The 16,573-nt window shown below is 53.2% G+C and overlaps 1 protein-coding gene across 1 annotated transcript in view; it reads right to left on the bottom strand.

The window, feature by feature from the left end:
* Nucleotides 1–912: 912 nt before the first annotated feature.
* Nucleotides 913–16,573, bottom strand: part of kidins220b (kinase D-interacting substrate 220b) — a 17,153-nt gene continuing 1,492 nt past the window's right edge. The window contains exons 2-32 of the mRNA XM_047574357.1: nucleotides 16,315–16,469; nucleotides 16,092–16,190; nucleotides 15,904–16,002; nucleotides 15,064–15,162; nucleotides 14,692–14,793; nucleotides 12,954–13,052; nucleotides 12,680–12,877; nucleotides 12,480–12,578; nucleotides 12,291–12,389; nucleotides 12,122–12,220; nucleotides 11,728–11,905; nucleotides 11,474–11,638; nucleotides 11,216–11,395; nucleotides 10,980–11,145; nucleotides 10,671–10,877; nucleotides 10,350–10,587; nucleotides 10,152–10,294; nucleotides 9,927–10,062; nucleotides 9,362–9,643; nucleotides 9,142–9,282; nucleotides 8,823–9,070; nucleotides 7,957–8,147; nucleotides 7,618–7,780; nucleotides 7,355–7,533; nucleotides 7,028–7,266; nucleotides 5,871–5,978; nucleotides 5,652–5,681; nucleotides 4,326–4,463; nucleotides 4,141–4,239; nucleotides 2,877–3,107; nucleotides 913–2,657 (exon numbers count right to left, since the gene is read on the bottom strand). Coding sequence (XP_047430313.1) covers nucleotides 1,527–2,657; nucleotides 2,877–3,107; nucleotides 4,141–4,239; nucleotides 4,326–4,463; nucleotides 5,652–5,681; nucleotides 5,871–5,978; nucleotides 7,028–7,266; nucleotides 7,355–7,533; nucleotides 7,618–7,780; nucleotides 7,957–8,147; nucleotides 8,823–9,070; nucleotides 9,142–9,282; nucleotides 9,362–9,643; nucleotides 9,927–10,062; nucleotides 10,152–10,294; nucleotides 10,350–10,587; nucleotides 10,671–10,877; nucleotides 10,980–11,145; nucleotides 11,216–11,395; nucleotides 11,474–11,638; nucleotides 11,728–11,905; nucleotides 12,122–12,220; nucleotides 12,291–12,389; nucleotides 12,480–12,578; nucleotides 12,680–12,877; nucleotides 12,954–13,052; nucleotides 14,692–14,793; nucleotides 15,064–15,162; nucleotides 15,904–16,002; nucleotides 16,092–16,190; nucleotides 16,315–16,446 — 5,718 coding nt within the window. The 5' untranslated portion in view covers nucleotides 16,447–16,469 and the 3' untranslated portion in view covers nucleotides 913–1,526. The remainder of the gene's footprint in view (nucleotides 2,658–2,876; nucleotides 3,108–4,140; nucleotides 4,240–4,325; nucleotides 4,464–5,651; nucleotides 5,682–5,870; nucleotides 5,979–7,027; nucleotides 7,267–7,354; nucleotides 7,534–7,617; nucleotides 7,781–7,956; nucleotides 8,148–8,822; nucleotides 9,071–9,141; nucleotides 9,283–9,361; nucleotides 9,644–9,926; nucleotides 10,063–10,151; nucleotides 10,295–10,349; nucleotides 10,588–10,670; nucleotides 10,878–10,979; nucleotides 11,146–11,215; nucleotides 11,396–11,473; nucleotides 11,639–11,727; nucleotides 11,906–12,121; nucleotides 12,221–12,290; nucleotides 12,390–12,479; nucleotides 12,579–12,679; nucleotides 12,878–12,953; nucleotides 13,053–14,691; nucleotides 14,794–15,063; nucleotides 15,163–15,903; nucleotides 16,003–16,091; nucleotides 16,191–16,314; nucleotides 16,470–16,573) is intronic.

Genomic DNA, 16,573 nt, shown 5'->3' with positions numbered 1-16,573 from the left:
AATGATAAATACATGGTGGACTGTTCCTTCAAGAGGAGTCCGGGTCCGGGTCCGGGTCCGGGTCCTGGTCCAGGTCCAGGTCCAGGTCCAGGTCTGGGTCCGGGTCCTGGTCTGGGTCCAGGTCCAGACATTAAATTAAATGGAAATGGGTGTAAAGTCTGCAGTTTTCTGAATGGACTCTGGTTGAGAAGGTTGAACCAATATATAATAATAATAAAACTTCTATATATAAATTATATAATATTTTTATTTTACCCATAAACATTGAAGCTGCTCTAATTAAAGAAATAAGAGACTCATCAGATTCGATTCCATCTCACATTTAATTCACAAAGTCACAAGATCACAGCTGATAAATGTTGAGAGAACGAGACCACGAACATCAAGAGTCAACGTCAAAGGTCAGTACATCACAAACAGGCAGGTTAATGTAGTTTCACTTAGTTTCATTTAATTTAGTTTAGTTTAGTTTGTCGATTGTTTTCATCAATCATTCTAATGAAGTGTTTTCTTCTCTCGTTTCAGTTCATAATTATTATTAATATTATTAATAACAGCAGATTATTTTCTCCACATGATGGAAACTAACGATACGACTACAAGACTGGACTCAGATTATTAGGAGAGGAGGAGGAGGAGGAGGAGGAGGAGGAGAGGAGAGGAGGAGAGGAGGAGGAGGGGAGGAGGAGGAAAGGAGGAGGAAGAGGAGGAGGAGGAGAGGAGGAGGAGGGGGAGGAGGAGGAGAGGAGAGGAAGAGGAAGGAGGAGGAGGAGGAGGAGGAGGAGGAGAAGAGGAGGGAGAGGAGGAGGAGAGGAGGCAGGGAGGAGGAGGAGGATGAGGAAAGGAGAGGAGGAGAGGAGGAGAGGAGGAGGAGGAGGAGGAAAGGAGAGGAAGAGGAAGAGAGGAGAGGAGAGGAAGAGGAAAGGAGAGGAGGAGGAGGAGGAGAGGAAGAGGAGAGGAGGAGGAGGAGGAGGAGGAAGAGAGGAGAGGAGGAGGAGGTTGGTTCCAACTCCATCAATAATAATCTGAGTCACTGTTACTGACACAACAACAACAACAACAACAACAACACTCAGAGTTTCATCTATAAACTAACACATGCATGTAAACCCCCCTCCTAGGAGAGCGCCTCCTACTGGACCCTCGGTCGTCTCCTCGTCTCCTCCTTAAAACTGTTTAACCCTCAGGACCTGATTTATTTATTCTTTTATTATTTTATTCTTTCATATCTGACAAACGTGTGAATTTCTTTGTTTTTGTTTTCTTTTAGTGATATTTCCAGCTCATATTCTAACACCGAATAGTTTCCTACGTCTTAGAACATCTACCCCCCCCCCCCCCCCCCCCAGGGTTAAAGGTCAGACGTGAATCAACCTCTGCTGTTTATGATTCAAATATTCATGTAAAATAAAGCAGAATAAACGTCCACGTGTCACACTATGATGGTTTCCATGGTAACTCTTTTAAAATCAGGTCTGAGGGTTAAAAACTAAAGGGGGGGGGCGCCCCCTGGTGGACGCTCCTCGTCACAGGATGCTCTCGCGCTCCTCCCCAAAGGTGACGGTGTCGGAGGACACGGCGCAGACCTCGGGGGGGTCCCCGGGCTTCAGGCCCCTCTTCAGGTGGACCACCCGGACGTTCTCGTTGTTGGGCCCCGGCCTGGAGGAGGTGGTGGAGGAGGAGGAGGAGGAGGTGGAGCCCTCTGGGGGCGGGCGGGGGCGGTCTCCCTGCTGGGCGTTGGTGTTGTTGTTGAGGGTGACGTTGCTCAACGTGCGGTTCAGGTTGTAGGTCTTGGACGGGGGCCAGCTGTCCTCGGGGCTGCTGGCCAGGAGGCTGCACTGGTCCTCGGAGCAGATGGACATGCGGGTCACGGCCGGGTCCTGGAGGCCGCTGAGGCTGCTGGGAACGCCGCCGCGCTTCCTGGCCACGCCCTCCTCGTCCAGCTCGATCAGGTTGGCCCGCTCCAGCTGGGACAGGTCCGCCTCCTCGTCCTGCAGCGAGTGGTTGGGGGAGCTCTCGTTGGACCGCACGCCCGAGTCGGAGGAGTCCTTCTTGTCCAGCGTGGCGTCGGACAGGTAGTCCTTCCCCTTCAGCGCCAGGGAGCCGCCGCCCGGTTTGGCCTCCGCCGCCTTCTTGCCGTCCTTCAGCAGGGGGGCGTTATCGGACTCCTCGGACTCCTCGTCGTCGCTGGTCAGCTTCTGGTAGCGCAGGCCGCCGCCGCCGGCCTTCAGCTTCAGGTCGGCCGCCCCCTGGAACAGCCCCCCTCTTTCGGCGGACGCCTTGCGGGTCAGCAGAGACTTGGAGGACCCGTGGTTCTCGTCCTCCTCGGTGATGGGGTCCAGGGCCTCAGCGGTGGGGGTGAAGTCGGGGGCGTCCGCCGCCAGCTTGCCCCCGGGCCTCTTGTTGAAGGGCTTGCGTCCGTCCTGTTCGGGGCCGTCCTTGCTCTTGTCCTCAGACGGAGGCGTCATGAACTGACCCGGCTGAGGCTGGACCGGCTTCTCGCCCCCGCCCCCCATCTCCAGCTGGGCCATCTGGGCGATGTACTCCTGGTAGGCGCTGCGGTACTCGTCCTGCTGCTTGTCCGTCAGACGGGAGATGTCGTTGGACGACTCCTGTGAGTTGAGGCTGGTCATACTGGCGGTCCGGTGAGCGCCACCCTGTGGACAGAGAGCAGGGGTACAGCTAACGTTAGCTGTGCTAGGCTAACAGAACCAGGGCCCGTTCCTACAGATCCTAATAAAGGATCCTCTCATTTAGCTCCTAGCGTAGCATAAAAAGATTCATTTTCTTGGCCGCTAGGAGCAACTCTCTGAATCTTTAGGAATACGGCCCCTGCGGCTTTACATGCTAACCCTGCTAGCGTGCTAGGCTAGTACCGTCCACGCCGTGTTTCCGTGTCGCGGGCCCTCGTCCAGTCCCACCGTGCTCAGCTCTTCGAAGCTCAGGTTGAAGCTGTACATCGGTGAAGCGTCAGTGTTAGCGGCACCGGCGTGGGGCGGAGCCACCACTCGCCTCCCGGCCTCCATGTGACCGCCAACAATGCTGCCTTGCTCACTGGCAGCTTCCTCGTGTAACACCTGGCTCTCGATGTGGCGCAAGTCCAGAACCTTCAGAGGGAACGAGTCGTTCATTCATGCATCAATAGAACCGGAAGCACCAACATTGGCCAACAGGAAGCGCTAACCCTGCAAGGCTAAGAGTCTGTAGCTATAAATGCTAAACCTGCTAACCCTGCAAGGCTAAGAGTGTGTAGCTATAAATGCTAACCCTGCAAGGCTAAGAGTCTGTAGCTATAAATGCTAACCCTGCAAGGCTAAGAGTCTGTAGGTATAAATGCTAACCCTGCTAGCCTGCTAGGCTAAGAGTCTGTAGGTATAAATGCTAACCCTGCAAGGCTAAGAGTGTGTAGCTATAAATGCTAAACCCGCTAGGCCAAGAGTCTGTAGGTATAAATGCTAACCCTGCTAGCCTGCTAGGCTAAGAGTCTGTAGGTATAAATGCTAACCCTGCTACGCTAAGAGTCTGTAGCTATAAATGCTAAACCCGCTAGGCCAAGAGTCTGTAGGTATAAATGCTAACCCTGCTAGCCTGCTAGGCTAAGAGTCTGTAGGTATAAATGCTAACCCTGCTAGGCTAAGAGTCTGTAGCTATAAATGCTAAACCTGCTAGGCCAAGAGTATGTAGCTATAAATGCTAACCCTGCTAGGCCAACAGTCTGTAGGTATAAATGCTAACCCTGCTAGGCTAAGAGTCTGTAGGTATAAATGCTAACCCTGCTAGCCTGCTAGGCTAAGAGTCTGTAGGTATAAATGCTAACCCTGCTAGCCTGCTAGGCTAAGAGTCTGTAGGTATAAAGGCTAACCCTGCTAGCCTGCTAGGCCAAGAGTCTGTAGGTATAAATGCTAACCCTGCTAGGCTAAGAGTCTGTAGGTATAAATGCTAACCCTGCTAGCCTGCTAGGCTAAGAGTCTGTAGGTATAAATGCCAACCCTGCTAGCCTGCTAGGCTAAGAGTCTGTAGCTATAAATGCCAACCCTGCTAGCCTGCTAGGCTAAGAGTCTGTAGCTATAAATGCTAACCCTGCTAGGCTAAGAGTCTGTAGGTATAAATGCTAACCCTGCTAGCGTGTGTATAACTGACCGTGGCTCTGAACAGTTGCCAGTCTCCAAAGTTCATGTTCATCTCTTTCTTGAGTTCGTCGATGTTGCACTGGGACAGAACTCTGCCGTTGACGTTGGCCTGGAAACAGAACGAACACGTTTCTGGTCAGAGACGATAAAGAGAAGCGGTCGTGACTCTGTGTTGGTGCAGCGCAGCGTCACGACCTTCCTGATGGTGGCGCCGTACTGTCCCATCATGCTCTGGTCGATGCCTTCGATCTGACGCACGCGCTCACAAACAGCCTCCGTCGTCATGGAGCTGAGGAGGAGGGGCGGGGCCGCGGACACAACGGAGGCGGAGCCCTGAAGACAAACACAACAAACGTCACAAACTCACAACGGAACAAACGAAGGAGCAGAGCTGTCACCATTACAAGCTTTAATCACATTCAGCTCATTAATCAGAATTAAAGAAGGGAACCAGACGGAATATATACACAAACTTTTTGAAACTTTTTGTGTCTTTCTTTGTCCACCATGTGTCCACATGAACGTGTCCCTGTTGCTACGGAGACAAACTAACTTGTGGACATTGTCCAACCAGAGCAGAGCTGACGCTTCTTATTGAGAACAGTGTCTCCCAGTGAACAGTGGCTGCAGGAGTGGACACATATTAGCAGCAGCATTTGCAGCTTGTCTTTGTCTTGGTTTGTCTTGGTTTGTCTCCAGCTGTTAGCCGCGTTAGCCCAAGTGCTAGCAGAATCCCCGACTAACGTATGCTTGGCTTGGTTCATGTGCTGTTTGAAGCTGGAAAAGAAAACTGTGATGATACTTTATGTGTCTCCACTGGTCCCTCTTGGTGTCTTTGTCCTCAAATGTCCCATGGAGAGGACCAACGTGCTGTTTAGCGTCTTCCATCTTTATGGGTTGGTTCTGCTGCCTGTCACTACCGGATCAGCTGGTGCTAACGCTAACGCTACTTGGACAAACTGAGACACGTTCACAGTCGTTCTGCTGCAGATGCTTCACTAATCACATTAATCATGGGGGGGGGGGGGGGGGGGGGGGGGGGTACTAAACCTACTAAAGGCAAACTGCATGCTGGGAGTTGTAGGAGTTTGTCTCATGTCCACAACGTCGTCACAGTTTCATTTTCTAAGCTAACCCTGCTAGCATGCTACATGCTACTAACGTGATGCTACAACCTGATGGATGAAATAAAATGAAAGAGTGAACACGACGCAGACAAGAGGTTAGGACATTAAGATCAGGAGGGAAGGAAGGAACAAAGGAAGGAAGGAAGAAGGAAGGAAGAAGGAAGGAAGGGAGGAAGGAAGGGAGGAAGGAAGGAAGGGAGGGAGGAAGGGAGGAAGGAAGGAAGGGAGGGAGGAAGGAAGGGAGGTAGGAAGGAAGGGAGGGAGGAAGGGAGGAAGGAAGGAAGGGAGGGAGGAAGGAAGGGAGGTAGGGAGGGAGGGAGGGAGGGAGGAAAGGAGGAAGGAAGGAAGGGAGGGAGGGAGGGAGGGAGGAGTCATGTTAGAGGAAGTTCGGTACCTGCTTCCTTTTCAAAGATGAAGTCTTAAACTGCAGACGGACGAGGGACATGAACAACAGGAAGACAGACAGAGTGAAAATGATCAGACATCAGGACACATGAAGAAGAAGAAGAAGAAGAAGAAGAAGAGGAGGAGGAGGAAGTAGAGAGCAGCAGTCTGATAACATTAGCTTCCTGACATCTGATTGGACGTGAGCTCGGGTCCAGGTGGTACTTACAGGTGTGGCGGCGTCTCGGCCTCTAGGAGGCGGGCGTGGATGAAGGAGTGGAGGGAAGGAGGCCACTAGGGGGCGTGGCAGCTGGTAAAGGTGGTGGGGGAAATATGGCTGAGGGTGGGGGGGCAGAAAACCAAAATAAAGTTCATGGAGGCGATTCAACGTGAAAACAGTGAAATCAAAAAGTGAATCTCTGCAGCGTTAAGTCCAGGACACGTTCTCATAAATCAGAGCGCTGCAGTTACAGCAACGTACCCACTTTCTATATCATCTATCGTCAAATTTCAAGTGTTTTCAAAGTAAAAGCCTAAACTTTTAACATAACAATAAGTCTGAACTTATACAACTACAGTCGATTGGCCACTGATGATGCTCCTGACGTATCAATGAGATCACGACTGATTTATCTTTTATTAACCCTGTGAAGCCTGATCGCTGGCGACCCGTCAAAGCCCCCCTGCGTTAAATCACCGTAACTCACAGCTGTTTGCACTATTATATTCAAAGTGTGGCTGAACACTGGGAGCTTGTGTTTTTGTCTCAGACCTTCGTGACTTCGTATGACTCGACCAGCTCCTCTTCCTGGAGCCGACAGCGGCGCCATCTTTACGTAACGGCGGCTTGTTTCCCAGTGTTCAGCCACACTCTGTCCACGGTGAGTCACAGTAGTTCAAACACTGCCAGCTTCTTCGTGTGCGCAGACGGATGTTCAGGTCTTAAATGGTTAATACTAGAATTTGAACGGGTCCGGGAAGAACCGTCACTGGGTCCTGCCACGGACCAGGGTGATGCCTGTCATAAAGGTTCTAGAGCCGAGACCTGGTCCTGGAGGACGGATTCAGCACAGACAACATCTACAGTCCTGATGTTTAAAACGCGTTAGCATTAGCATGGAGCTAACAGCAGAGCAGAGATTCACTGAACAACTGAAATGAAACAAATGATGAGAAACATGTGATGAGGGGGCGGGGCCAGGACAGCGTTACCTGCCTCCAACAGGTGTCTCAGGTATGTCTCAGTGTCTCAGGTATGTCTCAGTGTGTCATGTGTGTATACTGTTTATTTAAGAAAGGGACAGTCTCCTGTGTGTCTCAGGTGTGTCTCCTCCAGGTGTGTCTCCTGCAGGCGTGTCCTATTGTGTGGGCGGGGCCTGTACTCACCCTGTTGTAGAAGGGATGCTGGGGGCCGGCCATGCCGCTGTAGTAGCTGCTGTGGGTCTGAGGGGACATCACGGCCCCCCCAGGAGGAGGGTGGAAGGGTCCACTGAAGGAGGCGGAGGGCGAGCACGCCGAGGACACCTGGCTGTAGACGGAGGTGGGGCGGGGCGGAGCCTCCTGTAGGGGGACGGCCGGGAACGAGACTCCGCCCAGATTCATCTGCTCCCGGGCCGCACGCACATCTGGAGACAGACAGCTGGATTAGACGGATGTCCCAGCATGTCCCCATGTCTCTTTGTGTCTCAGGTGTCCCCCAGGTGTCCCCCTTACCTGCGATGATCTCTCTGAGTTTGGGGTCCAGGTTGACGGTGCAGGGCAGGAAGGTGCGGATGTCCCTGGCTGTGAGGACGGGGGTCCGGGAAGACAGAAAGACCTCGAAGCTACGAATGTCCCCATCGATCTCCAGCAGAGGCTCCACGTCCTTAGTGGTGGGGATGTTCTTGGACACTCTGAGGACAGACGTCACACATGAGCTAGAGGACAGCTAGGACAATAGCAAGGACAGCAGGTAGGACAGCAGGATGTCCTCTGACCTCTCGTAGATGGTCTTCAGTGTGGCCTGGTCAGGGATGCCGTCCGTCTCCTCCAGGTACAGGATGAGCCAGGACGTCCTGTAGGGCCACTGCTCCGTCAGGTTGATCCAGGACGCCAGCCGGTCCCAGTTGAAACTGATCTGATTGGCTCTCAGCAGCCGACCTGGACCCAGACAGGAAGGGACTGTTACAGGTCCTGGTTCTAGTTCTGGTTCTAATTCTAATTATAATTCTAGGTCTGGTTCTGGTCCAGGTCCAGGTTCTGGTCCAGGCCCTGGTCCAGGCCCCGGTCCAGGTCCAGGTTCTGGTCCAGGTTCTGGTCCTGGTGGAGGGGCTGACCTGTGACAGAGACGATGTTGAGCAGCCTCCTCATGGTCTGAGGGCTGATGTCACTGAACCAGTCCTCCGTCACCATCAGCTTCGTCAGGTCGAAGGACATCTGACGAGTCACCGAGCGCTGGGCCTGACGCCGCCGGGAGTAGGTGTCCTGAACGCACCACGGAGACAGAGACAAAGACAGAGTAGGTGTCCTGAACGCACCACGGAGACAGAGACAGAGACAGAGTAGGTGTCCTGACGTCCTGCAACCAGAGCAGACAGTCCGAGACACAGAGAACAGACAGACATCAGAGTCATTCCTAACCACCAATAACAAACACAACACACAATCAATCATCAACAGCATCACTCAATCTCATCCAACAACCATATCAATCAATCAACAATCTGAATCAATCAACAATTCTAATCCAATCAAATTCACTCAACCAACAACCCATAGCATCAACATCAACCAATCAATCAATCAATCAATCCAATCAATCAACATCAATCAATCAACATCAAATCAATCAATCAATAATCAATCAATCAATCAATCAATCACAATCAATCACAATCAATCATCAATCCAATCAATCAACTCAACCAAGTCATCAACCAATCAATCAATCAACCATCAATCAATCAATCAATCAATCAATCAACCATCAACCAATGAATCAATCAACCATAAATCAATCAATCAATCAATCAATCAATCAATCAATCAATCAACCATCAACCAATGAATCAATCAACCATCAATCAATCAATCAATCAATCAACCATCAACCAATGAATCAATCAACCATAAATCAATCAATCAATCAATCAATCAATCAATCAATCAATCAATCCAGATCATATCAATCATCAATCATCACCTCTCGTAGTGGCTCATGTTTCCCTCTTGGGGGGGGGGGTCCCCGTTTGGGCCGGCAGCATACGTCCTCGGCGTTGAGGAAGCGGCAGTGGAGGAAGTACGCAGGTCGATGTTCCTCATGTAGTCGTGTCCGTTGATGTTGGAGTCTCTGAGGACGCTGTTCAGGTTCTGGTTGATGGCTTTGATGATGATGTGGGGGTCGCTGGCGAAGATGGAGATGAAGGGGCCCTTGGAGAACAGAACCCGGACCTGCAGGGGGCGACACTGGACCTCAGCACCCGGTCCTGTCAAAGAAAGACGTGTCCGTCACGTGGACTCACCGTGTCCAGCATCTGGAGGACCTTGTCCTGTTCACAGGAGTCCAGCCCGTCGATGACGACCGCCAGCCTGGTCTGATGCTGCGTGAACCCGTCGATGGTCTTCGCCATCCGCGCCATCAGCTCCACCTCGGTCTTCAGGACCTGGTGGAGCAGAGAAACCGGCAGCCAGGTTAGAGCTTGTCTCAGGGGTCAGCTGGTCCAAGACCTGGACCGTCCTCACCTTCATGAAGCCCTCACTCTTCAGTTTGTGCATCCTGTTGGCGGCGCTGTGGAGCCTCTTCCTCTGGGAGTTCAGCACCGAGTCCGTCACCTGCCACCAGGTCCTGCAGTTCAGGACCAGAGCCAGACCCACCACGCTACCCACCGCCACCAGGACCCCCTTCACCGTCTGGTTCTCGCTGTCCACCCTGAAGACGGCCAGCAGCGCCATGCCGGACACCAGGCAGGCCAGGACCAGGACGAAGAGGACGAAGGACGGCACGCAGCACGTCCCTCCCTCTTCCTGACAGCCAGCTGTTAGTCTGGATACCTGGACTGGTCTGACTTGTGCGGACTGGTCTTTACCTAGTTCCCCCGCTTAACTCTGAGACCGTGGCGGAACCGAACTCCCTTCACAGCGTCGACAACGTGCGATCATTCAGCTGGAGTCTCCCCCCTGACCTGGTCGGCGTTGTAGTCGTGAACTGGACTTTACCGAGGACAGGACATCGCGTAGAAGACTCGACAGAGGACAGGTGGCTATGTGGTATAATTAATGATGTCTAATGCGACTTCATAGGACAGACAGTGATCTGGGTCATCTGGGAGACCAGTGTAGGGGACGGTCCCCTACGGGGACCAGTGACAGGGGGACAGGTGTAGGGGGAACGGACCTGGACGGGGACCAGGGGACTAGGGGGACGGGTCTGACGGGGACCAGGTCTAGGGGGACGGATAACTGACGGGGACCAGGGACAGGAGGGACCAGTCTAGACGGGACTAGTGAAGGTGCATATAGGTGTAGGGGGTACCTTGACGGGACAGATGCAGGGGAGCTCTGACGGGACAGTGTTCTAGGGGGGACCAGGTGTAGGGGGGGCGGGTACCTGACGGGGACCAGGTGGTCTAGGGGGGACCAGGTGTAGGGGGGACGCGTACCTGACGGGGACCAGGTCTAGGGACGGGACGGGTACCTGACGGGGACCAGGTGGTCTAGGGGGGACGCGTACCTGACGGGGACCAGGTGAAGGGGGGACCAGGTCTAGGGGGGACGCGTACCTGACAGGGACCGTGGTCAGGTGTAGGGGGGACAGGTACCTGACGGGGACTAGGTGCAGGGGGGACGCGTACCTGACGGGGACCAGGTGTAGGAGGGACGGGTACCTGACGGGGACCAGGTCTAGGGGGGACGCGTACCTGACGGGACCAGGTGGTCTAGGGGGGGCCAGGTGTAGGGGGGACAGGTACCTGACGGGGACCAGGTGTAGGGGGGACCAGGTCTAGGGGGGGACGCGTACCTGACAGGGAATAGGTGCAGGGGGGACGCGTACCTGACGGGGACCAGGTGGTCTAGGGGGGACCTACGGACCAGGTGGGGGGGGACCTGCAGGGGACGGTACCAGAGGGGAGGCGGTACCTGACGGGGACCAGGTGGTCTAGGGGGGACCAGGTGCAGGGGGGACGGGTACCTGACGGGGACCAGGTGGTCTAGGGGGGACGCGTACCTGACGGGGACCAGGTGTAGGGGGGACGCGTACCTGACGGGGACCAGGTGCAGGGGGGACGCGTACCTGACGGGGAGGCGTACCTGACGGGGACCAGGTGGTCTAGGGGGGACCAGGTGCAGGGGGGACGCGTACCTGACGGGGAGGGCCCTGCTGCCCTGCTCCGGGAGCTCCGGGGGGTTGACGAACATCAGCCTCAGCAGCAGCTCCAGGTAGCCCATGTGACGCGCCAGGCGGGTGCTGAGAAGCCACGCCCACGTCCAGCTGTCGCCCTCCCTACGGCCCCCGAAGTACACCACCACTACAGGACACACCACAGGGTTAGGACCCCCCGGGAGGACACCCTGACCTGCAGCAGGACGAGGTCTCACCAAAGAAGAGGTAGAGCAGAGCCAGCAGACTGAGAGACACCGACATGGAGAGACGGGGGTCCACGGAGAACCCCAGAACCACCGCAACAGAACCACAGACCAGCAGGGACAGGAAGACTACCAGCCACGAGAACTGGAACAACGGGTCTATCTGCTGGCCCGCGAAGGTCTTCATCTCATCTGGGGGGTTAAAACACGCAGGTGTGTACATGGTGGTGTGTACATGCAGGTGTGTACATCGTAGTGAGTGTGTGTTACCCTCCAGCTTCTTGAGGAGGAAGGACTTCCCGCTGCCCCACTGGGCGTACAGGCCCACACAGATGGGGGGCTGCATGGTGGGCTCGCTCAGGATGTCCGCCAGCGCCGAGCTGTACAGGTCGTAGCCCAGCATGTCTCCGTCCGTCTCCGAGGGGGACAGGTGTCCTGTGGGGGGGAGGAGCCAACAGGTGAGAGTTAAGCTGCTGTAGGTGAGTGGGGGGGGGGGGGTAGAGGTCAAAGGTCAGAGGGCCTACGGGCTCCAAAGATCTGGGTGAGGATGCTCTTCTGGTGGCTGCAGTCCACGTTGTAGGGCGTCTCCCCGGCCTTGTTGGGCCGGTACAGCAGGCGGCCATCTTTAGGGTTCCTTAGCAACAGCTCGGCCAGACGCCGGCTCCGCCCCCGGATGGCGATGTGGAGGGGAGTGTCCCCCTTCTGTTGAAAGCCAGGACACAACAGGACTGAGACCATTCCTGACACCTGTCCTCTGACGTCTCCCCTGTCCTCTAATGTCATATCTGTCCCCTGATGTCTCCCCTGTCCTCTGATGTCTCCCCTGTCCTCTAATGTCATATCTGTCCTCTGATGTCATATCTGTCCTCTAATGTCATATCTGTCCTCTGACGTCTCCCCTGTCCTCTGATGTCTCACCTTGTCCACAGCAGACACCTTGGCTCCTTTGTCCAGCAGCAGCTCCACGATCTCAATGTTCCTCATCTTAGTGGCTTTAATCAGAGGAGTCTCTCCATCCTGAGGGAGGACATGAAGACATGAAGACATGATGTCCACTTCACCCCCCCCCCCCCCGGCCGTGTCTCACCTTGGTGCAGGTCTCAGTGTCTGGGTTACACTGGAGGATGTCTCTGACCATGGTGGCGTTTCCTTTCTCCACGGCCCAATACAGAGCTGTCTTATTGTCCTGGAGACACACAGACACGTCAACCACCTGTCCTCTCATCATGTCTCACCTGTCCTCTCATCATGTCTCACCTGTCCTCTAATGTCTCACCTGTCCTCGAATGTCTATGTCGGCGTATTTGTGCAGCAGAGCTCTGACTATCTCCACATGTCCTCCTCTCACAGCTCCGATCAGCACTGTGTCTCCACTCTGGAACAAACATCATCATCATCATCACCATCATCACCATCATCAGCATCATCAGCATCATCAGCATCATCGTCATCGTCGTCACGGTGACGGTGTCTCACCCTGTCAGGGATGTTGACGTATGTCCCTGCGTCCAGCAGGTCCTGGACTATCTCGGTGTAGCCCTCCTTCGCTGCTATCATCAGAGCGGTGTTGCCGTCTTTATCCGTCATGTTGACGTTGGGGTTCCTCTTCAGCAACTCCTTCACCACCGCCGTGTAGCCCCCCCTCACCGCCACGATCAGAGCCGTCATGGAGTTCTGAGGTCAGAGGTCAGAGGTCAGAGGTGTGATGGAGGTCAGGGTTTAGGGGTGAGGTAGTGCTGCGGCGTCTTACCGCCCCCTCCTGGTCGACGTCAGCTCCGTTCTCCAGTAGGTGCATCACACAGTCGTAGTGCCCCTTCCTGGAGGCCCAGATCAGAGGAGTGGTCCCGTACTGACGCACACACACAGTAACAACACATCACTACAGACACACAATCACTACAAACTGGTCAAACTGCGACTTCTTGTTTAAAAACAGGCTCCACTTTGTGTTCAGGCTAAAATCGCTCCTGTCTCTGAGCTTCAGGAGGTCATTGACCCCCCAGCCATCACAGCACACAGCGCTAACAGCCATCACAGCACACAGCGCTAACTGTTAGCATGCTAACAGCCATCAGAATACACAGCGCTAACTGTTAGCATGCTAACAGCCATCACAGCACACAGCGCTAACTGTTAGCATGCTAACAGCCATCACAGCACACAGCGCTAACAGCCATCACAGCACACAGCGCTAACTGTTAGCATGCTAACAGCCATCACAGCACACAGCGCTAACAGCCATCACAGCACACAGCGCTAACTGTTAGCATGCTAACAGCCATCAGAATACACAGCGCTAACTGTTAGCATGCTAACAGCCATCACAGCACACAGCGCTAACTGTTAGCATGCTAACAGCCATCACAGCACACAGCGCTAACTGTTAGCATGCTAACAGCCATCACAGCACACAGCGCTAACTGTTAGCATGCTAACAGCCATCACAGCACATCACAGCGCTAACTGTTAGCATGCTAACAGCCATCACAGCACACAGCGCTAGCTGTTAGCATGCTAACATCACAGCACACAGCGCTAACTGTTAGCATGCTAACAGCCATCACAGAACATCACAGCACTAACTGTTAGCATGCTAACAGCCATCACAGCACACAGCGCTAACTGTTAGCATACTAACAGCCATCACAGCACACAGCCCTAACAGCCATCACAGCACACAGCGCTAACTGTTAGCATGCTAACAGCCATCAGAATACACAGCGCTAACTGTTAGCATGCTAACAGCCATCACAGCACACAGCGCTAACTGTTAGCATGCTAACAGCCATCACAGCACACAGCGCTAACTGTTAGCATGCTAACAGCCATCACAGCACACAGCGCTAACTGTTAGCATGCTAACAGCCATCACAGCACATCACAGCGCTAACTGTTAGCATGCTAACAGCCATCACAGCACACAGCGCTAGCTGTTAGCATGCTAACATCACAGCACACAGCGCTAACTGTTAGCATGCTAACAGCCATCACAGAACATCACAGCACTAACTGTTAGCATGCTAACAGCCATCACAGCACACAGCGCTAACTGTTAGCATACTAACAGCCATCACAGCACACAGCCCTAACAGCCATCACAGCACACAGCGCTAACTGTTAGCATGCTAACAGCCATCACAGCACACAGCGCTAACAGCCATCACAGCACACAGCGCTAACTCTTAGCATGCTAACAGCCATCACAGCACACAGCGCTAACTGTTGGCACGCTAACAGCCATCACAGCGCTAACTTTTAGCATGCTAACAGCCATCACAGCACACAGCGCTAACTGTTAGCATGCTAACGGTTAATGGGTGATTGGACTGTTGTGATCAGCACACAAAACACTTGATATAACACCACACTGAGACTTTATCATGTTGTGTTATCATGTTGTGTTGTGTTACCATGTTGTGTTACCATGTTGTGTTATCGTGTTGTGTTATCATGTTGTGTTATCGTGTTGTGTTATCGTGTTGTGTTACCTTGTCAGAACAGTTGACTTTGGCTCCGTTGTTCAGCAGCAGCTTCACGATGTCACTGTGTCCTCGTCCTGACGCCCAGATGATCGGATACACACTGTACTGCTGCAGAGGGGGGGGGGGGGGGGGGGGGGGGGGGGGGGGGGGGTTAGTGCTGGGGGGGGGGGTTACCTGTCCTGTAGTGCTGGGGGGGGGTTACCTGTCCGGTAGTGTTGGGGTCTGGGGGGGTCTGGGGGGGGGGGGGGGGGTGTGGGGGGGGGGTTACCTGTCCTGTAGTGTTGGGGGGGGGGGGGTTACCTGTCCGGTAGTGTTGGGGGGGGGTTACCTGTCCGGTAGTGTTGGGGTCTGTGGGGGGGAGGGGGGGGGGGGGTTTACCTGTCCGGTAGTGTTGGGGTTGGCTCCGTGCTCCAGCAGCAGTTTAGTAACTTCCACTCGTCCTTTATAAGACGCCCAGGTCAGAGCCGTCCAGCCCCCCTGACAACGAATAAATAATGACACATATTCACAAACAACAACACATATTTATAAAAAATAACACATATTTATAAAAAATAACACAAGTTCACAAATAATAACACATATTTATAAAAAATAACACATATTTATAGATAATAACACATATTTATAAAAAATAACACATATTCACAAATAATAACACATATTTATAAAAAATAACACATATTCACAAATAATAACACATATTCACAAATAATAACACATATTTATAAAAAATAACACATATTCACAAATAATAACACATATTTATAAAAAATAACACATATTTATAGATAATAACACATATTTATAAAAAACAACACATATTCCCTGATGACAAATAAATTAAAAAGAAATAATATATATTCTCTAAACTGAACGTTCTCATGTGCATCTGTGTGTTCTACTCTGTATACAGCCTCCATGTCCCATGATCCTTTGCTCCCACCATGTCCCTCTGCTGTGTGTGTTCTACTCTGTATACAGCCTCCATGTCCCATGATCCTTTGCTCCCACCATGTCCCTCTGCTGTGTGTGTTCTACTCTGTATACAGCCTCCATGTCCCATGATCCTTTGCTCCCACCATGTCCCTCTGCTGTGTGTGTTCTACTCTGTATACAGCCTCCATGTCCCATGATCCTTTGCTCCCACCATGTCCCTCTGCTGTGTGTGTTCTACTCTGTATACAGCCTCCATGTCCCATGATCCTTTGCTCCCACCATGTCCCGGTGCTCGATGTAGGCGCTGTTCTCCAGTAGCTCCTTTACCACGTCCACATGACCCTCTTTGGCTGCAGAGATCAGAGCTGACCAGCAGTCCTAGAGACGGGGGACAGGGGGGGTTACCACGGCAACAGCATCTCCCAACGGCGTCACCACGGCAACAGCACCTCCTCCATTAGCCTCACCACGTCGTCCAGGTTGACGTTGGCTCCTCTCCTGATGAGCTCCTGAACGATCTCCAGACTGCCCTGCTCCGCCGCCAGCATCAGAGGAGTCTGACCCACCTGGACCAGGACCAGGACCAATACCAGGATCAGAACCAGGACCAGGACCAGGACCAGGATCAGGACAACACAGGTCAGCGACAACAACACCTCATACAGACCCCCCCCCTCTCCCCTTACGTACGTCGCTGCGTCCGTCCACCTCCTTGAAGCGGTCCAGATGGGCCTTCAGGGCCGTCAGGTTCTCCTCCTCCACGTAGCTGAACAGGTTCTGGATGGCCAGCGTGGTCATCTTGATGGATGTGGTGGTGTCCATGTCTGCGGTCGTCACGGCGCCCCCTGCTGACACAACACGGCCTCCATCTTTAATCTTCTTTTATATTGTGGTTGAACTGAATCTGTCTCAGTTATTCGTTCATTAGTTTTTATATATTATCACTGTT

This window comes from Mugil cephalus, chromosome 21, assembly GCF_022458985.1.
Source record: "Mugil cephalus isolate CIBA_MC_2020 chromosome 21, CIBA_Mcephalus_1.1, whole genome shotgun sequence".
Taxonomy (NCBI): domain Eukaryota; kingdom Metazoa; phylum Chordata; class Actinopteri; order Mugiliformes; family Mugilidae; genus Mugil; species Mugil cephalus.
The sequence above is the reverse complement of the archived record's forward strand: the minus strand, read 5'-3'. Positions and strand labels throughout refer to the sequence as shown.